This window comes from Rhincodon typus, chromosome 27 (assembly GCF_021869965.1).
Source record: "Rhincodon typus isolate 14 chromosome 27, sRhiTyp1.1, whole genome shotgun sequence".
Lineage (NCBI taxonomy): Eukaryota > Metazoa > Chordata > Chondrichthyes > Orectolobiformes > Rhincodontidae > Rhincodon > Rhincodon typus.
In genome coordinates, this window is record NC_063358.1 from 42,667,226 (window position 1) to 42,691,335 (window position 24,110).

General features: G+C 40.4%; 1 protein-coding gene across 7 annotated transcripts in view; it reads left to right on the forward strand.

The window, feature by feature from the left end:
• nfyc (nuclear transcription factor Y, gamma) overlaps nt 1–24,110 on the forward strand; it is a 99,678-nt gene that overhangs the window by 67,298 nt on the left and 8,270 nt on the right. For 4 of the 7 annotated variants that reach the window (XM_048612985.1, XM_020530216.2, XM_020530218.2 and 1 more), the window contains 5 exons: nt 2,238–2,408; nt 4,347–4,424; nt 12,429–12,581; nt 13,730–13,840; nt 16,040–16,111. In XM_048612985.1, coding sequence (XP_048468942.1) covers nt 2,238–2,408; nt 4,347–4,424; nt 12,429–12,581; nt 13,730–13,840; nt 16,040–16,111 — 585 coding nt within the window. The remainder of the gene's footprint in view (nt 1–2,237; nt 2,409–4,346; nt 4,425–12,428; nt 12,582–13,729; nt 13,841–16,039; nt 16,112–24,110) is intronic. The other 3 variants (XM_048612986.1, XM_048612987.1, XM_048612988.1) reach the window with 3 other exon arrangements.

The window sequence follows — 24,110 nt, forward strand, 5'->3', positions numbered from 1 at the left end:
TCTTCAGAAATCAGAAATTTCTGAAGAAGGGTCTAGGCCCGAAATGTCAGCTTTCCTGCTCCTCTGATGCTGCTTGGCCTGCTGTGTTCATCCAGCTCTACATCTTGTTATCTCTGATGAATAGTGGACGCTGTTTGGATAACGCGAAGTTTCTCCTGTACAGATATAGTGATTTCCCTATAACACAATTTTCCATCACGTGAGGTCACACAAGAATGCAACTATCACATTGTAGGAGAATTACCTGTATTGTAAACAGTTACAGTCCCAGCCCTGATCCCTGTGGAACCCCACTGGTTAGAAGTTGCCAACCTGAAATGAACCCATTATCCCCACCTGTTTCCTGCCCAGTAGCCAATTCTCTGTCTGCACCAATATACTGCCTCTAGCACATGGACTGTTATCTTATAACAATCTTTTGTGAGATACCCCATGTCTTTTAATACATTTTGGACAACAAAGAGCTTTCAATGTAAGATTTGAAATTTACCCTTGATCAGTTGCCATTTGCAGAAGAGATTTCCAAACCTTTGCCTTGGCAATTGGAAGTACTTCCTTACTTTCACATCTGAAAGGTCTAACTCTAATTTTTGTGTTGATTACTCATGAAAATGTAGAAAAATTACAGCACAGAAAGAGGCTATTCAGCCCATCATTTCTGCACTGACCGAATAAACTAGTCACCTATTCTAATGCTACCTGCCAGCACCAGATCCATTGCCTAGCAGTTTAGTGTTTCAGGTAAAGATCCAGGCTCCTCTTAAATGAGTTGAAAGTTTTCTGCTCGACCATCAAATTGGTTAGTGAATTACAGACACCCATCACATTCTATATGAAAAAGACTTTCCTCATATCCCTATTAATCCTTCTACCAATCACTTTAAATCCTAACACCTGAACCAGCAGAAGTAGCTTCTTTCTGTTTACTTTTAGTTCACTTCTACACTATGATCAAAGTGGTGAGGTGATTACTCTTAAAGGAAACAGAAAATGGACACCAGTTCTTTAGTTTTAAAATATGCTTCTATCAGTGACTCTTGCAGTCTGTTTTCATGAACTAACCAGCAAAAGGAGCAACTGTTGGAAACTAAAATTTTGAAAAACACAGAAAATGGTGGCAGTGCTGAATTGATGGGATACAGCAAATCAATGCTTCAGTTAGAACCTCTGTCAGAGTATCTCTATGTTGGTGATTGGTCAAGAATGTTAGTCTGTCCTTTCATTTAACTGATGTGCACTTAACGTTCTAATTTCCTTCTTGTTTCATAACCTTTTCTCACTATGGTGTTTTGAAGATCTAATGTCACTGCAGAGGAATCACAGCCCTAACACTGTGGTCTAGTGTGTGTAAACATCCTACACTCTCAGCTGTGGTCTGACTGAGCTGGGAGAGGGATGTTTGCTCATACTGACACAGATAGAGCAGCAGCTAGCCAGCAAGACACATGCAGAAGATTGACATAACCTTGACCAGACCTCTTCTGGTGGATGTGATTTATTCCCAAAGTCTGTTTACTATTAAAGGGGAATATATTGGATTAAATCACTCAATAAACTTAATGCAAGAGGCTGCCAGTATTATCATTGGAGAGCTTCTGTGATTTCTGCAAACTGTGCTTCATGCACCCACTCCTCATAATCGTGGTACTGCTGGAATAATCTTTGTGCTGTCAAAATTAGGAGCATGTATAAGCTGTCTGCAAACAACTGTTAAACAGAAGCACAGGAGACTGGCCTCCTTCTTGCTGTAAGATTCTATGATTCTAAGGCAGCTCAAATGCTCAAGAAGTAAAATCATTTATTTACACTTTCCCTTAACTGGCAAATGATCTGGTGATTTTGAAGTGAAGTATTTTCCATGCTATCTGCAGTGAATAGGGAGCTTCATGTACCTAACTACTATCAAACTGATACTTTGATCAATATGCTGAGGTTTCAGTTTGGGACTTTAAAAAAACCGGTTTAATAGCTTATTCTACTCTGTTGGCTGTGGGAGCATGATGTGTGAAGTGGATACTCATCAAGGTGAGAACACTACAGATTAAATTTGTGGCATACTTGATGTAAGTACTTTGCAGTCTATCCTCTACAGCCTGAGAATGTGTTCATTTTGTGTGTCTTGACTGAGATTAGTGTGTATTATTCCACTGTGGCACCACCTTAACTAACAGCAATAGCAAACCTCACGCTGCCTCATCTCAGGTAGATGGACTTTGTGTTTTGCTTTTGTACCACAGGAGGAAGTTCGCCAGACAGTTCCAAGCTCAGAGCAAGTGCAGTACTACTTCACTTTAGCTCAGCAGCCCACAACTGTGCAAGTACAGGGGCAGCAACAGGGGCAACAGGGCTCTGGTAGCACAACCATACAACCAAGTCAGATCATCATTGGACAACCGCAGCAGGGACAGGTAGGGAGCTTTTAGCTCTAAGAAATAGCATGAAAGTTTTTTTTATAAAAAGCAAATTCCTGCTTAAGAATTAAACTGTTCTAGGTGGTTTCATCCAACTCTTAACAATCCATGAATTCATGAACACTGCATGCTGGCTGGGTCCTTGTCTCATTTTAAATATTTATTAGGGCTTGAGTTATTTTGATTTGCTGCTGTTTAGGAACAAGTTGTTGAATTCCATGTTATGGTTGCTGTAAGAAAGGATAGTTCGTAACCTGAGGATTTTTTTTGTCCCTGACCATTGTCAACCACAAATTGAACTCAATGTAACCAGTGCTGGGAAGGTGATGACCTAGTGGTATAATCGCTGGACTATTAATCCAGAGACCCAGGTAATGTTCTGGAGACCTAGGTTCAAATCCCGCCATAGCAGATGGTGGAATTTGAATTTAATAAAATCTGGAATTAAGAGTCTAATAAGGCCATTGATCCTGTGGATTGTCAGGAAAAATCCATCCGGTTCACTAATGACCCACAGCAATTTGGTTGGCTCTTAACTGCCTCTGAGCAATTAGGGATAGGCAGTAAATGCTGGCCTAGCCAGTGATGCCTTCATCCCATGAATGAATTTTTAATAAATGTAACCCAGAACATTAAAAATAAAGTATTACAACCTGCCATTTGCTAGACCTAAAAATTCACAACTGCAGGTTTCCTGGTGGTTCAGAGACCAGCCATGCATTATGCTGTACAAGCCAAGGTCTGCCAATCACTTCGGCACTTCTTATCTAGAGGAGACAAAATCCAGATCTCCAGCAGCTGGTTTGTAGCTTCAGCTGCATAGTGTACTGATGCTGAATTCACATAACAATGCAGCTAGTTTTTTGGCTACTATTCCCCACGTTTTTGCTTTCTACTACTTGTTTTCCCTCCCATCCGAGTCATCTAATTCAGTAGCCATCATTTACTTGTTGTATAAAGTCATGGCTCTTATCATGTTAGTGTTGAAGACTGCAGTAAGCTCCATCTAATTTGATGATGTACTTGAGTGGAGAACTGAGAATTGGCTTCAGATCCCAGTGGAGACAAATGTGTCATAATTGTTTCCTGAATGACTAACTAGCCAATGGAACTTGTGCTTATAGCTATGAATAAATGACAAACTTGCAAAGATAAGTGGTTCTTCTCGTTAAGACACACTAATGTTTCATCCTCTACCACTGTAAACCAAATTAACCCAGTATAGAAAAGAGAATTGGTGATAGCCTTCTACCTCAACCATTAGCTCGTACTTGTTAGTTCTGCACATGTACAGCACAGGTAGGGCCAGAGGGCAAGAGAAACATAGAATCCTTGTCACAACTGAAGATTTGGAAAACACAAAGAAATTGGCTCAAACAAGGCCCTAATTGGAAAAAGTATAATATTGTTACATCGTGCAGCTCAGGCAAGCAGTCATGATCTTTGAGCTCACCTCTGGGCAAGTTCAGTTGGCTGTACTTTTGTCTGTAACTTTAGAAACATATCTGTCTTTATGGTGGATTATTATGTAGTTGAGATTTTGGTGAGCATGTGGAAAAGCATGGTTGCAACTGAACTGGTCAAAATTTAATTAATTTTACTGTACAGAATTCAGTTCATTTTATATTTTTCTAACAAGCTTCAACATATAAATTTTTTTTTTTTTTTGGACAATTTTTCACTCTCCTTTATGGAAACATACTGTCATGTCCATGAAAATCTATAAAGCCCAGTAATGTCACCAAAATAATGGCCCCAGTGGCCAATAGACCACAAGAGTGGTACATCTTTGTGAGTAATCTAGTACCCCGTTGTATGTGGAAAATCACATTGTCCGGTGACTGATTACTGGTTATATTTGTTAACTGATGCAGTCAATGTAATAAAGTCTGAGAGATTCAGAGAGACCAATGGTTTGAAATGTTGCATTCACAGGTAGTGCAAGGAGCTACTGTCCAACAGTTACAGCAAGTGCAGGTTGCACAGTCTCAGACTACAGCATCATCCATTACGGTAATGTCCCCATGAAAAAGAAATATGTATGCTTTCTGTCTTACCTTGCCCTGTTTATTCAATCTTTGTCTAGGTGTACATAATACTAATACATGTAACCTCATTTCTAGAATTCATTTCCTAAGTCCCTGCATCTTACCACCTGTCTCTTCAACTTTAATTCACCCTTGCCTGTTAGACCAGGTTTGTCCTAATGCCTATGTGGCATGTATTACATTTTGATCGATAATACAACTGAGATTAATTTGGATGTTTTGCAGCATACTGAGATACAGTCTATTAGACTAGACGGGATTGAGGTTCATAAGGAGGAGGTGTTAGCAATTCTGGAAGGTGTGAAAATAGATAAGTCCCCTGGGCCGGATGGGATTTATCCTAGGATTCTCTGGGAAGCTAGAGAGGAGATTGCAGAGCCTTTGGCTTTGATCTTTATGTTGTCATTGTCTTCAGGAATAGTGCCAGAAGACTGGAGACTAGCAAATGTTGTCCCCTTGTTCAAGAAGGGGAGTAGAGACAACCCTGGTAATTATAGACCAGTGAGCCTTACTTCGGTTGTGGGTAAAGTGTTGGAAAGGATTATAAGAGATAGGATTTATAATCATCTAGAAAGGAATAATTTGATTAGGGATAGTCAACACGGTTTTGTGAAGGGTAGGTCGTGCCTCACAAACCTTATTGAGTTCTTCGAGAAGGTGACCAAACAGGTGGATGAGGGTAAAGCGGTTGATGTGGTGTATTTGGATTTCAGTAAAGCGTTTGATAAGGTTCCCCATGGTAGGCTATTGCAGAAAATACGGAGGCATGGGATTGAGGGTGATTTAGCGGTTTGGATCAGAAATTGGCTAGCTGTAAGAAGACAGAGGGTGGTGGTTGATGGGAAATGTTCTTCCTGGAGTTCAGTTACTCGTGGTGTACCTCAAGGATCTGTTTTGGAGCCACTGCTGTTTGTCATTTTTATAAATGACCTGGATGAGGGCGTAGAAGGATGGGTTAGTAAATTTGCGGATGACACCAAAGTCGGTGGAGTTGTGGATAGTGCGGAAGGATGTTGCAGGTTACAGAGGGACATAGATAAGCTGCAGAGCTGGGCTGAGAGGTGGCAAATGGAGTTTAATGCGGAAAAGTGTGAGGTGATTCACTTTGGAAGGAGTAACAGGAATACAGAGTACTGGGCTAATGGTAAGATTCTTGGTAGTGTGGATGAGCAGAAAGATCTCGGTGTCCATGTGCATAGATCACTGAAAGTTGCCACCCAGGTTGATAGCATTGTTAAGAAGGCGTACAGTATGTTAGGTTTTATTGGTAGAGGGATTGAGTTTCGGCACCATGAGGTCATGTTGCAGCTGTACAAAACTCTGGTGCGGCCGCACTTGGAGTATTGCGTACGGTTCTGGTCACCGCATTATAGGAAGGATGTGGAAGCATTGGAAAGGGTGCAGAGGAGATTTACCAGGATGTTGCCTGGTATGGAGGGGAGGTCTTATGAGGAAAGGCTGAGGGTTTTGAGGTTGTTTTCGTTAGAGAGAAGAAGGTTAAGAGGTGACTTGATAGAGACATACAAGATGATCAGAGGATTAGATAGGGTGGACAGTGGGAGCCTTTTTCCTCGGATGGTGATGGCTAGCACGAGGGGACATAGTTTTAAATTGAGGGGTGATAGATAAAGGACAGATGTCAGAGGTAGGTCCTTTACTCAGAGAGTAGTAAGAGCGTGGAATGCCCTGCGCAAAAATAGTAGACTCGCCCACTTTAAGGGCATTTAAATGGTCATTGGATAAACATATGGATGATAATGGAATAGTTTAGGTTAGATGGGCTTCAGATTGGTTTCACAGGTCGGCGCAACATTGAGGGCCGAAGGGCCTGTACTGCGCTTCTATGTTCTATGTTCTAAAGGCACAATATAAATGCAAGGTGCTGTTATAGGTTGTTTCCTGACTCTATATGACTTTTTAAAATTCATTCATGCAATGTGGGCATTGCTGGCTAGGCCAGCATTTATTGTCGATCACTAGTTAAGAGTCATCCACATTGCTCTGGGTCTGGAGTGTCGGCCACACCAGGTAAGAGCAGCAGTTTCCTTCCCTAAAAGACATTAGTGAACGAAATTTTTCTGACAATCGGCGATTATCATCAGACTGAATTCCAGGTTTTTCTGGAATTCAAATTCCACCATCTGCCATGGTGGGATTCGAGCCCAGACCTGCAGAACATTACCTACCTGGGTCTCTAGATGAATAGTCCAGCAATAATGCCACTAGGCCATTACTTTCCCTAGTTGTTCTGCAAGAGTGAGCTGTACATATGCAACATGGTCTGTGTTCTCAAGGGTTGACTGTTTTGTTGAAACCGCACATTCGGAGTTGCCATTGAAGCACATCAATGGACTGATAAAACTATATCTGTTATATCTACTTGAGTTGTGAGAAATTCCAACAGCAGACTCCCTAACCTTTTTGAGAGATAGTAAGAACTGCCAATGCTGGAGTCTGAGATAACAGTGTGGAGCTGGAGGAACACAGGCCAGGCAGCATCAGAGGAGCAAGAAAGCTGATGTTTCGGGTCAGGACCCTTCTTTTGAGTCAGTTTTCACGTGTCCTGGGAAAATGTATTGAGATATATATTAGTGGGACTATGGGACGTGTCAGGATTTCTTTTGGTGCAGGAGTCACATGAGACCGTGAATTGAGAATAGCACAAGATTGGTAAAGGTACAGGCTTTTGTGCATCAATACCAAAATAAACACATTTGATGTCAAAACTAAAGCGCAATGATTTAAATTTGTGCTGCTCAATATTTTATGCACACATCATTGTATTTGAAATACTAACATTTAAATAAAGTCAAATTATATTACAATCTCTGGTCTATCTGAGAAATTTTTCTATCCAGTAAATAATGAATATTGCCGACAAATGAGAATCCCCCTGCATTTAAGTTGACACAGTTAGTTAAATGTCTAATTGATCTGTTTAGATAAAATTGCTTAATAAAATTCCCAGCTTGTGCAGTTAGGAGTTTGCTTTAGTATTCTTAGAACCAAATAGGAACACCATATACCGAGTGGTCTTTCTGACTGCTGCTGATGTTGTGACCCATATTAGAATCATGTGGCACGGGAAGAGGCTATTCATTCCAATGTACCTAGGCCACTTTTTCTGAAGGAGTTTTAGAGTTAATGCCACTTTTGTACTCTTCCTGTAAAGAAATGCAATTTTCCTCCATTTCAGATATTTATTCAATTGACTTTTGAAAGTTACTATTGAATCTGTTTCCGGCTCATTCCAGACATTTACTCGCTTTGCAAAACAATTTGCCTTTATCTTGCCTTTGGTTCTTTTGTCTCTGATTTTTAAATCTCTGGAAACTGACTTTTCACCACTGAAAACAGTTTCTCTCTTTTTAGAGCCCATCAAAACCCCCATAGTTTTGCAAAGTAAATTCTACTGAAAACTTCACATTTGGATAAATACCTGTTTGGTTGCATTACAAAACCAGAGCCCATTAAAGATTATGTTGGAAGTCTGTTATATTTTAACTGATTTATGGCCAATAAAGCACCAAAGTTCAGGAACTTCTTACAGGCAATGAGGCCCCAGTTTACAGTTTTCAGCGGTTGTGCACAAATAACATAAGAGCTACAGAAAATGGATGTTTTCTTTCTACTTGCACATTTTGGATCTTAAACTCCTAACTATAACATTCATAAGATTGACAGGCAATGTGCCAGCTAAAGTGATCCATTATAATTCTTGGCACGATCTGTCCAATATTAGTTTCTGTGTGAGGACATCTTACCTGAAGTTTTCACCTGTTCTTTCTCTGGTATGGCCAACTTGTGGTCTAGCAATTTCTATCTTAATCACAATCTATCAATAAAAACGTAATAGTAGATAGAGGATTTGCCAGCAGTTAACATGAAAGCACTGTGTTCCCAACAAGGTGAAATGGAGAGGAGATGGATGGGAAGAAACTAAATCTTGGCCTTAGCTTCACACTTGGTTTTCTGACTTTTGTATAAGGGAAGAGAAGGTCATGATGGTACCTAGTATCGGACTGGGAATTTAAAGCGGGGTTTGGAGTTTAACGTTTCGCCTTAATAATGGATAAGACATAATTACTATCTAGGAAGCCTTCCCTTTCTAAGTCAGGTTCTTTCTTCTTAAAATAAAAAATGTGGAAAGAACAAGACTAGAAAATACAACTTCTACAGTTGATCAACCATGTACTCGTGTGTCACTGGAATCAGATAATGAGCTGTTCCCATTTGTTGCATTCTGCCATTTTAACTATTGATTGCTGTCATAGTGTTATGGCTGGATTCTGTTTGTCCACAGCATTGCAAGTACAATGTTAGTCTGTACCTGGATGTATATTATAGTGAATGCATGCCACTAGTAAGCAATATGATGAACTTCTTCTGTGATCTTGTTTCCCTTTCTCTAAACACAAAGTATAATAAATGGTGAGGCCTCTGGAGGGATTGGAGTCTATACAGAATAGTTGGACACTTGCATTAGAAATGTAAGAACAAGAGTAGGCAGTTCAACTTGTCAAGCCTGTTCCACCATTCAGTTTGATCATCTTAAGATCGTAGATTTTGGTGAAGTTGCATTCAGTGGATATGTTTCATGTAGAGGGTAGTGCGTGTATAGAACAAGTTGCTAGAGGAAGTAGTGGAAACCGGTACAATTAGAAGATTGCAAAGGCACTTAGACGGATATATGAATAGGAAGGGTTAGAGGGATATGGGCTGAATTCTGGCAAATGGAACTAGGTCAGATCTAGATGTCTGGTCGTCGTGGATGAGTTGGACTGAGTGGTCTGTTTCTGTACTGTATGACTCGATGACAATGGCTGATCATGTATCTCATTGCTAATTTCCCACGTTATCTTGACATCTTTAATCTCCAGAAAACTTGCTCAATGATTTGAACTTTCACAGACTTCTGAGCTAGAGAATTCCAAAGATTCACCATCCTCTGAGTGAAGAAGTACCTCTTAGTCTCTGTCTTAAAGGGCCTGCCCCTTATCCTGTGGCTATGGCCCATGGTTCGAAACTCTCAAACTAGGGAAACATCTTATCCAAATATATTTTTTCATGTTGTGTAAGAATTTTGAACATTTCAATGAGATCACCTCTCATTCTTCAAACTTCTAGAGAATACAGATCCAGTTTCCACAACTTATCAAAACAATTTAGCCATTCCAGGCATTAACCTGGTAAACATTTATTGCACTCCCTCCATGGTAGGTATTTCTTCCTGAAATAAGGAGACCCGAACTGTATACAGTACTGCCAGTGTGGTTTCACCAAAGTTCTATGAAAGCATTGATGTTTTGTGAAAAAGTAATGAAGGGGATTGTTGAGGGCAGAGCAGTGGACGTGATCTATATGGACTTCAGTCAGCCAAGGGTCCGCGTGGTAGACTGATTCACAAGGTTAGATCACATGGAATACAGGGAGAAGTAGCTATTTGGATACAGAACTGGCTCGAAGGTAGAACACAGAGGGTGGTGGTGGAGGGTTGCTTTTCAGACTGGAAGCCTGTGACCAGCGGTGTGCCACAAGGATTGATGCTGGTCAATGTTTTTTGTCATTTATATAAATGATTTGGGTGTGACCATAGGAGGTATGGTTAATAAGTTTGCAGATGATACCAAAATTGGAGGTGTAGTGGTCGGGGAAAAAGGTTACCTGAGAGTACAACGCAATCTTGATCAAATGGGCCAATGGGCTGAGGAGTTCAATTTAGATAAATGTGAGGTGCTGTGTTTTGGAAAGGCATATCAGAGCAGGACTTCTACGCTTAATGGTAAGGTCTGAGGGAGTGTTGCTGAACAAAGAGACCTTAGAGTGCAGGTTCATTGTTCCTTGAAAGTAAAGTCACGGGTAGATAGGACAGTGAAGAAGGCATTTAGTTTGCTTGCCTTTATTGGTCAGTGCATTGAATATAGGAGTTGGGAGGTCATGTTGCAACTGTACAGGATATTGGTTAGGCCACTATTGGAATATTGTGTGCAATTTGGACCTCCCTGCTATAGGACGGATGTAGTGAAATTTGAAACGGTTCAGAAAGGATTTATAAGTATTTTGCCAGGGTTAGAGGGTTTGAGCTACTGGGAGAGGCTGAATAGACTGAGGCCATTTTCTCTGGAGCATCGGAGGCTGAAGGGTGACCATACAGAGGTTAATAAAATCATAAGGGGCATGGATAGAGTAAATTGACAAGGTCTTTTCTCTAGGGTGGGGTGAGTCCAAAACTAGAGGGCATAGATTTACGATGAGAGGGGAAAGACTTAAAAGGGATCCAAGGGGCAGCTTTTTGATACAGATGGTGGTGCATGTATGGAATGAGCTGCCAGCAGAAGTGGTGGAGGCTGGTACAATTACAACATTTAAAAAGCATCTGGATGGGTTTATGAATTGGAAGGGTTTAGAGGGATATGGGCCAAATGCTGGCAAATGGGACTAGATTTATTTAGGATATCTGCTTGGCATGGACGAATTGGACCAAAGGGTCTGTTTCATGCTGTATATCTCTATGACTCTGTTATATGAGAAACAGAGTGCAAATTGGTTGGCAAATGAAAGTCTCAACCAATTGGAACCAATTTGCCAACAAATCAACATCCTATTTCTCAGGAATATACATTGTTGTTTCCTTTTTGAAATTTGGAATTCTTGTGATTCTATCCTGAAGAGTGCAAGACAGCTTTCAAAAGCATGATTCTTTTCTGCAGCATTGTATTCTGTATAACATTGACATAATTTTCTTGCTTCTGTCACTGTACCCTTATTAAGCAAAATCAGAAAGTGCTGGTAAAATACAGCAGGTCTGGCAGCATCTGTGAAGAGAAATGTACAATATTGAATTTCCACACTCATCACAACAAGTTTGTGTTAGGACTGGTGTTCAAACAAAGGGTCACTGGACTTGAAAAGTTAACTTTGTTTTTCTTTCTACAGATGTTGCCAGACCTGCTATTTCTTCAGCATGGTCTCACTTTGGTCCAAAATTCCAGCATCTGCAGTTCTTTGTGTTTATTCCTTATTAAACAAGTCCAGGCTGTTGCATGCTGTTTTAACTGATCTGTCAACCTCCCTGCCACCTCAATGAGTTGAGACATATACCTCCAGGTTCCTGTGCTTCTGTGTCCCTTTAGAATTGTGCTCTTTAGTGTTTGTTGCCACTTTGTATTTTTTTATACCAAATGAATTACTTCATGCTTCTCCGCATGAAATTTCATCTGGCACCTGTTCACTAACCTGTGTATGCCCTCTTAAAATGCTGCACTATCCTCCTCCCAATTCACAATACTTCCAATTTTTGTCTATTTTGCAATGATCCAGATAATTGATATAGATCATGAAGAGTAGGGGTCCTAACACTGGCCCCTTGTAAATTCTATTAAACTTCCTATCTGGAAAAGGACCATCCACCACTACTGTTTCCATTCATTGTGCTAACTTTGTATACAATTTACCATTGCCCTTTTGTTCTGAGAGTTCTTTTGCTCACAAGTCTATTATTTTCCCAAACGTCATTTTGAAGACTGTAACCATATCAACAGCATTGCCTTCATCAACCTTCTGTTTCCTCCTCAAAACTCCAAGTCAGCTAAACACAAATTGCCTTTAAGAAACCTGTGTAGACTTCCCTTAACCTAGACTTGCACAAATGATTAATAATTTTGATTGATTTAGAATAATAACAGCACTAAGATGCCCATGGAAAAAGCAGAACCTGAGGGCTCTTGTGGCACAGTGGTAGTGTTCCAACTCTGGGCCAGAATGGCTGGGTTCAAGTTCCATCTACTCCAGAGGTGTGTCATAACATTTTGAAACAGGTTGATTAAAATAACTACAGTGGAACCTAAGCTAGGCCATTAATTTCTTCCTTAAATTTCATTGTAAATAAAGTACGATGCTTGCCTGTACTTTTTTCTAGATTTGAGTTGCACGATATTAAGGTGATTGTTTCCATACTGTCTTGTTGCAGACTGCCCCAGTGACAATGCAGGTTGGAGATGGACAACAGGTGCAGATTGTTCCAGCACAGAATCAAACACAGCAGACTCAGTCCAATTCAGGGCAGACCATGCAGGTCATGCAGCAGATTATCACCAACACTGGCGAGATACAACAAATACCGGTATGCGTAAAATAATACTCTTTTAATATGTTAAAATAAACTGATCTCTGGGACAGTTTGATTTTCTTAAATATGAACTGCTGGCAGAAAGTCACATACACAGCCCATGCATATGTAAAGAATGATCATGAAGTGCTCTTCTATTTCCCAGTGTATAGCGAGCACGGTTCCCTCATGGACATGCAGTCTGAATGTTGCCCTTTTCTGTTCTGGAGGGGTTCCACAGGAGGTTTACAAGGTTTAACCTGGGTTTGAATCGTTTGTCATATGAGGAGCAGTTGAGGTCTCTGGATCTGTACTCGATGGTGTTTAGAAGGACGAGATATTATTGAAACTTTTTGAATACTGAGGGGACTGGACAGAGTGGATGTGGAGATGATATTTCCACTAGTAAGATAAACTAGGACCCAAGGGCACAGCCTCAGAGTGAAGGAATGACCCTAAGATGAGGAATTTCTTCAGTCAGAGGACAGTGACTCTTCGGAATTCATTGCTACAGAAGTCTGTGGAGGCCAGGTCATTGAGTGTATTTAAGACAAGGATAAATATCCTCTTGATGAGGAAGGGGTTTGTGGGGAGAAAGCAGAAGAATAGGGTTGAGAAAAGTATCAGCCATGAATGGTGGAGCACTTGATGGGCCAAATGGCCTAATTCTGCTCCTGTATCTTATGGCCTAAGCCACTCTTTTCAAGGAAGTAGGAAAAGAGAACACAAATATACTTTCCGATGGAAATGATAGCAAGACTTGGAATTTAACGAGCTTAATAAAAATCTCATAGTTTCTCCTTGTGTTCGAATGGACTTTTTCAAGACCCTGTAATCTCGGAATGTTCTCCACTTGACTGGTTTCTGAAAATGTTGGTTTGAAACTTAAATTAAATCACTGTAAAGCAGAGACTAAAGGCTAATGAGCAAATAAGTCTTGAATGCTTGTGCATTTAGTGGCAAGTCAAAAATTAAAATGTTATCTTTGTGTATTCTTAAATTTTGGAGAATATTTACCAGGCAAGTATCTGAAAGGACAGGATTGTTTTATGCAGAAAGGTGGACAGGCTTGGCTTGTATCTTCAGAAGCTTGGCAGATTATGTTGTGACTTGATTTTAAAATTCTATTTAATGAGGCTCCTTCCTTTTGTTGTAATCATCAGGTGCAACTGAATGCAGGTCAGTTGCAGTATATTCGGCTGGCTCAGCCCGTATCTGGAACTCAGGTGGTACAGGGGCAGATCCAGACTCTTGCCTCAGGAACTGCACAGCAGGTAGGCATGTTTTTCATGGTACAAGGAGTCTGGGATGGGAAATTGGATCCTTGGTATTAAATTATAACCAGCAGTGCTTGTTTCATTTCAACTCATTGGTTCTGAATGTAAGCAGGATATTGCGCAGTGGAAAACAATAATTGCAATGATCATTATCGTGTATCCAGCAAAAACTGTTCAGCAATTGGTTTATAAACGAAAGTCTTTTGTGAATTAAAGTATCTTCACGTACTTCCTAGACCAGGCTCTTTGTTCAGCTTTGATTGCCAGTCTGAAGAATTGTCATATTGGACTCAAAGCCTTAGCCCTATTTCTCTCCACAAATGCTGCCAGACCCGCATTTCCCTAGCACTTTCTGTTTTTATTTCTGATCCCCAACATCTGTAGTGATTTGCTTTTGATTGCCAGCTCTTTCTTCTTTTGTGTGCCTTTGGAAGGGATTTTAAAAGCTGAAGTTCAAGAGAGCATGTTTTTGCCCCTGACCTGGAAATCGTTGAAGCTGCTGGTTCAAGTCAGGAGGTCAGCCTTGCAGCTTTTCTTTTAAATGAAAGAAGTTTATCTTTTGCCAGACTGTTCCAAAAGGCAATCATCCAATGCCATCCTCGTTCTCATTCTCAGCAAGAATCTATTTATCTTTGACTTAAATACACTCGATGACTTGGCCTCCACTGATTTCTGCGGCAGTGAGTTCCTAAGAGTCACCATCCTCTGGCTGAAGAAATTCCTCCTCATCTTAGGGTCATCCCTTCACTCTGAGCCTATGATGGTCTTGTTTACTGTCGTGTATGTACAGAATACCATGCAGCGAATTACATTGGACAAACAGAGAGGAAACTGACGACCGCGATACACAAACACCAGCTGATAGTAAAAAGACACGACCAATATTCACTTGCCTCAATACACACAGACAATGAGGGCCATCAGTTCGACTGGGACAAAATGACCATACTGGGACAAGTGAACACCAGAAATGCAAGGGATTTGTGGAAGCCTGGTTCTCAACACAGGACTCCATTGAAAAACACGTAGAAATAGACCCCGTATACAGACCACTGATAAAACAACAGAACCAGAAGTGACAAGACCATCACATCAGAGGTTCTCATAAATCCAGAAGGAAGCAGAACACCAATGCTTTAGTTAGAGGTTGCGCTGATGATGTTGCCTAGAAGAGTAACGAAACGTCTGAACACCACAGAACAACCAGCTAGGTGAGCTAACGGACAACTGCATCCCGATGTCCTCCTTTCTCAAACACCATTCTTCTCCCCTCTCTGTCATCCAGACAGCCCTCAACCGCACCACCTCCATTCCCCACTCCACAGCTTTAAACCACCACCCTCAAACATAATAAGGATAGGGTCCCCATTGTCCTTACCCAATACCTTACCAGCCTCCACATTCAACGTATCATCCTCAAACTCCAGTTAGACCCCACCACCCAGAACATCTTCCACTCCCATCCCCCTCTGCCTTCCACAAGGACCATTTCCTGCACTACTCCTTAGTTTGCGCCACACTCACCACCTCCAACACCTCCGCTTCCCTCCCCTCCATCACCTCCATCCAGGGCCCTAAACAGTCCTTCCAGATGAGACAGAGCTTCACCTGCATCTCCTCTAACCTAGTCTACTGCATCTGGTGCTCCCAGTGTGGTCTTCTGTACATCGCAAGGCCATAATCATGAAGCAAAGATGTTCTGAATGTAATCGGTTCGCAATGAGTGTCTGCTGTCCATGAAATCATGTTCAGTTCAGTTTGGTGCTCCTGGTTGTCAGACATCTTCCTAGTTTAAGCAGTAGAGCAGCTGTGCTACTATTAAGAGAGTCTTGAGTTTCTGCAGCTGTTTTTGAGACAAAGTCACAATTCTGTTAACTACAAGGAGTAACTCTCTGAGCCTTCTCCATCCAGGAAGCATTCACCTCACTAGTGACTACCTCAGTCTCTAATGATTAAGTGTGTGTTGCTTGACCGTCTCCCACGGAGAGGCAGAACTGGATAGCAAAGTCTATCCTTATGCATATAGCTGCATGAGGGTTAATTGCTGGGTACAGTATTAGGTCATTGCAACATGCAGAAAAATATGTGATCTGGGGATCTCGAAAATAACAAAAAATAGAAAGGTGGAAAAATTGGCTCTACTGTTTTGTTTTTGTATCCTGTTTTGGTTAGTGTTTCTTCTCCTACGTATCCTAGGTAGGACAAACAGAAGTTCAACAGGGACAGCAACAGCAGCAGCAACAGTACAGCCAATTTACCGATGGGCAGGTATGTTACCTTTTGTGATCCTTTTTGAACTGCCTCTTTATTTGCAATTCGAGCTAGTTTTCTGAGCTGCATACAACATGAGGTAGACTGTCTATTCATTTTGTAATGTGGGTAGATTCTTGAGTTGACTTGCTTACATTAAAACACAATAAATAGGAGCAAGAGAGACCATGTGATGCATCGAGCCTGCTCTGATAGTTAATATAATCATGGCTGATCTTGGGTTTCAACTCCACTTTACCGCCACTGCCTGTGTCCCTTGATTCCCTGGGAGACCAAAGTTCTGTCTGTGCAACTTTAAATGTATTCAGCAGTGGAACATACGCAGCCCTCTAAAGTAGAGAATTCCAAAGATTTCTAGCCCTTTGAAGTAACGTCTTAACATATATATTTTAATTTTTTTCCATTTTAACATTATTTTCTGTAGGTAATGAAAGGTAGTTTATTTTTATATATAAGCTGTTATTGAAACATCCTTTTTTTTTGGACTTAGTGTTATTAAGGGCATATAGGAGGTACAGAATGAGATGGCTAGTAGATTTAGAAAAGTTATTACATAGTAGAATCAGTCAGATAGATTGGTGACTGTCAGGAAAGGTAAGGTAGTTCAAAAGTCTCCGCTGGCTATTCCTATATCAAACAGAAATTTAGTTTCTGGAACAGTAGAAGGGGATAATCTCTCTGAAGAAAATGGAGGGGGCAGTCATTAATTAAAACTTGGAATGATTCTTTTGTTAGGCAGTGTTTGACAAGATTTAATAGAATTTTTGTTATGGGGCAGAGACAGGAGATTCTGTTGCAGTGTGCATAAATTTAGAATGGTTTGTTGCTTTCTTGGTGCTAGGATTAAGGATGTCTCCAAACGTTTTAAGCATATTGTTAAAGGTGAGATTGAGAACCCAGAAGTTATTGTACAGGTTGGTAGGAATGACATTTTTATGGAAAAGATTAAAGCAGTACAGAGCGAATTTTTAAGAGATTAGGTAGAATATTAAAAAATAGAACCTTAAACGTAGTAATTTCTGGTTTAATCCCAATGCCAAACTCTAATGAGGGAAGGAACGAAAGGTTAAAGGAGAAAAATCAATGGCTGAAGAGCTGCTTTATTCAGAGATTCAAGTTTTTGGACAATTGGAATGTCTTTTGGGATAGAAAAGACCTGTTCAATAAGGAGGGTTCTAACATAAACTGGAAGGAGACCACTATCTTAGTAGGGAGATTTGTCCATTCCATAAGGGAGACTTTATACAGATAGAATTCCTCCACTTCCACTCTCTAAGTAGCAGTGTAAACAGAAGGATTGATGAGGAAGGTTGTGAGTGTGAGGAGAACACGTCAGTTAGAAAAGAAACACGAGAGAATCAGAGTATGTAATAACTCTGAAAAGCTAAATTGCATTTATTTCAATGCAAGCGATCTTACAAGGAAGGCTGATGAACTCGTGGCATGTTTATGAACATGGGATTGGGACATCATAGCTATTACAGAAACTTGACTGAGAGATGGACGAGACTGGCAGCTCAATGTTTTAGATACTACAGGAAGCATAGAAAAGGAGGCAAGAAATTTGTGTGTGTTGGCGGGGTGGGGGGGGGAGAGTTTGATTAAGGAATACGTTACTGCTTCTACTAGGGAATATATGTCTGAAAAAACTGTCCAGTGAAAATGTATGGATAGAGATTATAATAAGGAAGGAAAGATCACTTTGATGGGATTATACTTTAGCTGCCTCTGCCTCCAGTAGTAAGAGGGAAATGTGAAACAAATATGTAGGGAGATCTCAAACGTTGACTGAGTCTACCATAGTGTTAAAGATTTGGATGGTGAAGAATTTGTCAAATGTGTTCAAGAAAATTTTCTTTATCGATATGTGGATGCTTATGTGGATGCTCCTACTAGAGATGGAGCAAAACTAGACCTTCTTTTGGGCAATGAGGCAGAGCAGGTGACTGAAGTAAAAGTAGGGGAACACTTTTTGGGTCTAGCAATCATAATTCTGTTAGTGTCAAAATGATTTTGGAAAAGGATAAGCCTTCCATAAAAGTTGAAGTTTTTAATTGGAGTAAGGCAAATTTTAATGCTTTGAGACAAGAACCTTCAAAGATTGATTGGAGTAGACTGTTCGCAGGTAAGAGGACGCCTGAAGAGTGAGAGGCATTCGAGAGTGTGATGATCAGAGGTATTATGTTCCTGTTGGAGTGAAGGATAAGGCTGGTAAGATTAAGGAACAATGGATGAATAAAGATATTGAAGGTTCTAGTCAAGAACAGAAGAGAGTCTTGTTTTATGTATAGAGAACTTGGGTCAATTGAATCTCTTAGTCAGTATGGAGAGTGTAGGTTTCTATTGTGGAGAAAGAAATGGAGTCTAGAGAATGCAGAGAAATAAACTTTGATATTTAAAAAACAAGTTCATATTACAGAAGAGGAAGTCTGGAAGGTCTTGGAGAATATAAAGGCGCATAAATCTCCGGGACTTGATCTAATGTATCCCAGAACGTTGTGGGAAGTAGGGACGAAATTACAAGACCCCTTGCAGAAATATTTGCATCATCTATAACTACGGGTGAGGTGCCTGATGATTGGTGGGTGGCTAATGTTGTACCTTTTGTTTGAGAAAGGTTGTAAGGAGAAACCAGGGAACTATAGACGTGTGAGTCTGACTTCAGTTGTGGGTAAATTATTGGAGGTGATTATAAAAGGATTTATGAACATTTAAAGAGGCAGAAATTGATAAGAAATAGTCAGCATGGTTTTGTGTGAAGACGCTCGTGTCTCACAAATTTGATTGAGTTTTTTGAGGAAGTTGCCAAAAAGATTGATGGCAGAGCAGCAGACACTGTTTATTTGGATTTTAGTAAAGCCTTTGACAAGGTTCCACATGGTAAACTAATCAGTAAAGTTAGGTCACGTGGGATTCAGAGTGAGCTTGCCAATTGGATACATAATTGGCTTAATGGCAGGAAACCGAGGAATGGTGGAGAGTTGCTCACCGGAGGCCTGTGACCAGCGGTGTTCCACAGGGATCGGTTCTGGATCCTCTTTTGTTTGTCGTTTATATAAATGATTTGGATGAGAATATAGAAGGCACGGTTAGTATGTTTGCAGATGACACCAAAATTGTGGCATATTGGACATGAAGGTTTTCTAAGATTACAAAGGGATTTTGATCAAATGGGTCAATGGGCTGAAAAATGACGGATGGGAGTTCAATCTGGATAAATGAGAGGTAATTAGTACAACAAACAGGGGTAGGGCTAATACAATTAATGGTAGGGCTTTGGCTAGTGCTGTAGAACAGAGGGACCGAGGAGTGCAGGTACATAATTCTTTGACGTTTACGTCACACATAGACATGGTAATTAAAAAGATATTTGACACGCTTGCCTTCATTGCTCAGTCCTTTGAGTATAGGAGGTGTGAAGTCATGTTGGACAGGGCATTGGTGAGGCTTCTTCTGGAACACTGTCCAGTTCTGGTCGCCCAGTTATAGGATGGCTATTATTAAGCTGGAGAAGGTTCAGAAAAGATCTACCAGGGTGTTGCTGGGTATGGAAGGTTTAAGTTATAAAGAGAGGCTGGATAGGCTGGGACTTCTTTCACTGGAGTGTGGGAGGTTGATAGACGACCTGACAGAAATTTATAAAATAATGAGAAGTATAGATGGAGTTAATGGTGGTTGTCTTTTCGCTAGGATGGGGGATTTCACGACTATGGGGCACATTTTTTAAGGTGAGAGGAGAGCGATTTTTAAAAAAGACATGAGGCAAATTTTTTACACAGGGTGGTTCGTGTGTGGAATAAACTTCCTGAGGAAGTGGTGGATGTGGGTACAATTAGAACGTTTAAAAGAATAGGAAAGGTTTGGAAGGATATGGGCCAAGAGCAGGCAGGTGGGACTAGTTTAGTTTGGGATTATGTTCGGCGTAGACTTGTTAGACCGAGAAGTCAAACAGCACGGAACAGCTTCTATCTCAGTCTTACATAATCAGTCCCTTGTCCTGAGACTGTTCCCAAACGTTAGATACCCTGACCAGCAGAAGCAGATTCTCAGCATCTACTCCAGTGCTTCCCAAACAATTGCTGTGACCGCTAGTGCAGTTACAAGGTCCAAGCCAGCAATGGCTGAGATGAAGCTTGAACTGGTTTCTGATAACAATGCAACCCCTTTAAATACTCAATTTTTGTTGGTGGGAATACCCTGATGGAATGCTGTCTGGTGCCTGATTGCTGCTGCAAGTGAAATTTGTGAATGCATGGATGTTAATTGTTATGGAAAAACCCTTCCTTTCCATCAAATCAACTCATACTTAACTCGATGGGCCAAATTGCCTGCTTCCACGCTGTAGGGATTTTATGATCCTTTGCTCCCACCACTCAAAATTGAAGCGTCCTCCAGCTCAATAACACTCCTACCTGCTCCAGCACCATCTCTATACACACCAACACACACACACACACACCAACACACACCAACACACACAGAAACAACCCCCCCCTCCCCCCTCAGGTGTTCATTCTAGGTTCACATGAAGTCTGAAGTTTTCAAATGGGGTCACGCTTGGGAAAAGTTTTAAAAACACCAGACTACCCTATTGAGCCCCTTCAGAATCATAACCATAGCCAAACACAGATGTTAGTTATATTAGGTGGAAATAGAATACAATTTGCAAACAAGTTGGAACATGCAGAGGATTTAGTTCTTTTTAAAGGGATTGTTTCCTTGGTGAGGTGCAGCAGCAAACCTGCTTTCCTTATTGGATCCTGAGAGAAATGTTCATCCATCTACTGATGTGTTGCCAACTTCTCCTTTGAGCCAGTTATAGTTCAGAGTACTGCAGTCTCAGCAAATTCAGAGGATATAAAGTCTAATTCTGGATTTGAATTCTAATTAGAAGAAAGCAATGTTTAACAAATAAAACGTGTCAGTAAATGTAAAAATGAATCTAAAATCTGTTGTCCTTGCCTGGTCTAGCTTGTGTGACTCCAGTTGTATGCCAAATGATTTATTCTTAACTGCCCTTTGCAGCTGTCTAGCAAATTGAAAGATTGAATTAGCTCTTCAAGTCATTCTTTATTACACCAATACATGTTTCTTATGAGAAATCTTGGTCCCAGGATCTTTCCAGTTTGAGTAAAACATGATCTGAGGTGTTCTGAGCTGTGCTGACTTGTCCTTGAGCTTTAGCCATCTGCTAATGTCATTTGCATTGTGCAGTTCTATAATGTGTTCCATCAATAAATAAGCTTGTGTTTTTGTACAAATAATTAAACTCTGAGAATTGTAGCTTGCAATATTGAGAAGTTAGAATCTTACAGTAATTATCACAGGTCAATGAATTTACTACTACATTGCTAGAGGCAAATTGGAGGATGGATTATTTATAATGTAGGTTCACAAATTAATTACCAACAACAGTCATACATTATGCCTTAATCATAACTTAGACCTTCTATTCCCTAACGAATTAAACCCCTTCATCCAATGGTGACTAGTGTTGCTAAAATAAATACAGTTGAGCGTCTGTGTGCTGGAGATGGATTTGAATGGTTGTCAATGTAAAGAGTAGATGTTTTAGGGGCATAGAATGCTGTGCTACAGAATTTTTTTGAAGTGAAGAGCATTGTATCTTAAAGGAAAATCAAGTATAGTTTCAAAAGAGAGGGTGATACAGGTGCACGACTGAAATTCATTTTAGATTTCTGTAGCATAAAGTCACCACAGACATGCTAGACTGACAGACTCTTTGTTTGATGCTAAGTACACTCATTGTCTTTCTTTGAGGTGTTTGTTGGAAAGTATTGTGGCAGAGGTTGCAGGAACGGAACTGTATACCAGGACTTGGCTGCAGTTGGTCATTACTGGTGCAAAAGATAATGCTTGTCCCAATAATGGGGATTCTACCAGCATTGGGAAACCACTCAAACAACCTATTTACTGCAGAAAAATTCATTGCAGCTCTTGTTCCAACCAGGTATCCCACTTGCCACAACATTTGTTAGGCTGGATATGTCATGGCTGAATTGCCTATAAACTTGCCAAAAAACAGTTTTCAAGTTTGGAAATTGAAGTGTGTACGCCTGGAAAGGAAAACATGACTATGATGAATGTGGGATTTTTTTGTTGGTCAGACTGTGGTTGACTTAAATAGTTAAATATAATTTATATTAAGTTTTTTTTTTCCCCCCACTATTCCCTGATAACTTAATGATTGTTAATATTTGATTTGTTGTTCTAAAACAGCATTTCTCACTTGGGTTGGAGTTGGGGTGGTTGGTGGCTGCAATAGCTTTTTATTGTTTACCATTAATTGATGTCAGCAAGCAATCCCAGCAGTAAATAGATTCTGTGACATTGGGTTGGCAAGTTTTTCCTCTGCATTCCTTAGGTCTAGGTTATGATTTGGGCATAATGTGTCTCTGTGGTATATTTGTGAGTGCACTGAGAATTTGCAGTGAAATTGAAGATTAACTAGCAATTTGAACTTAGGACCCATCTCTCCTGCCAGCTTGCTGGAGAGAAATCAGGTGTTTTGAATTTGTTCTTTTTAGGCCCACCTCCCCCTTTGTTGCTTTACACAGAAATGACCTCTGATCTCTTTTGTAACCGTTGGGGGGTTAATGGATCACCATCTGGTTTGCAGGACACAGTTTTCCAAATCACTGACCTTAAATTGAGACACAACTCATCCCGTTGTGCGGCTTCAAACTCTGCGACATCTTACCTCACTCTTATTATCTTCAGATTTGGAAAATACATGCTTGGTGTCACCTAATTACCACAGTCATTGTCTTCTCTTTTACTTTGTTGAACTTTAGTGTTGCCTGCTGTAACAAGAACAGACTTGCAATTATACAACAGCATTCAAAACATCGCAAAACACCACACGTTCCTCAGTCCTGTGTTAGAGTGTCAGTGTAGATTCTTAAACTCACAAGTTTTTGACTTCGGTAAAATTGCTATGTGCTGAGCCATGGCAGACACATGGGACCCTGACTCCTCGTCTTAACTTTCAATTCAAAACAAATAATTGCAGTTACATACTTGTTTCTGTGTCAGATTGTTTTGCTTATCTTTAGTTTAGAAGGACAACACTCAGGCTATTGTTCAGGATCATATTCAGTGACTGCATAACAAGTTTAGAGGTGGGGCAAGGTTGTAGGTAAATAATTTACAAAACAACAGCTTTGTTTCCATGAAATTACATTCCTAAGGGCTGAGAGCTGGTAGAAATTCATCACCTATTAACTGTGAGGGTAATAAAGTGAAGCACTTCCCAGGTACTGCTGCAGGAAAGGATATTTTAAAATATAAGCAGCCATTAACGTAACCAAAAACACCAGGCATGCGTTTTTTTTGAAAAAACATTCTTGCCTCTTTCTCTCAGCATGTCGCTCCCAATTCTTTTGCACTCAACCTTGCTCTCTCACAGTGTAATATTTTCAATGGAAGATAGCATTTTGCATAAAAGAGTAATGGAACAATTGAGTAGTTTATTATTTCTAATGACTGTTCTTTGTCATCTATGCCTCTGTTGCCTTGCAACAGCAATGAATACCCCTCCTCCAAGCGTGTGATACGTCAATGTGTTCTTCCAGTTCACATGCTATCATAACGAATGTACGGTTGTTGTCCAAGTGATTTTCCTCTCTTTTAGGTCACTTATAATGTACATTCTTGATCTCTGCTTAAATCATCCATGTGCTTGGTGATAATATCTGATATAATCCAGCTGGTATCTCAAAAGGCAGAATCTTTAAATATTATTAAGGGAGAAGTAAGTAGATTCTTGAATAGCAAGGGATGAAAGATTATTGGGGATGTGCAGGAATGTAGAGTTGAGGTTAAAATCAGATCAGCCACGATCTTACTGTATAGCAGAGTAGGTTCAAAGGGCTGAGAGGCCTACTGTTGTTCCAATGTTTGTACTTATACTGGCATTGCTGAACTCTGTTTGCCAAATTACTGCAGTCACTAGTTACATGCTATCAAGAGCTGA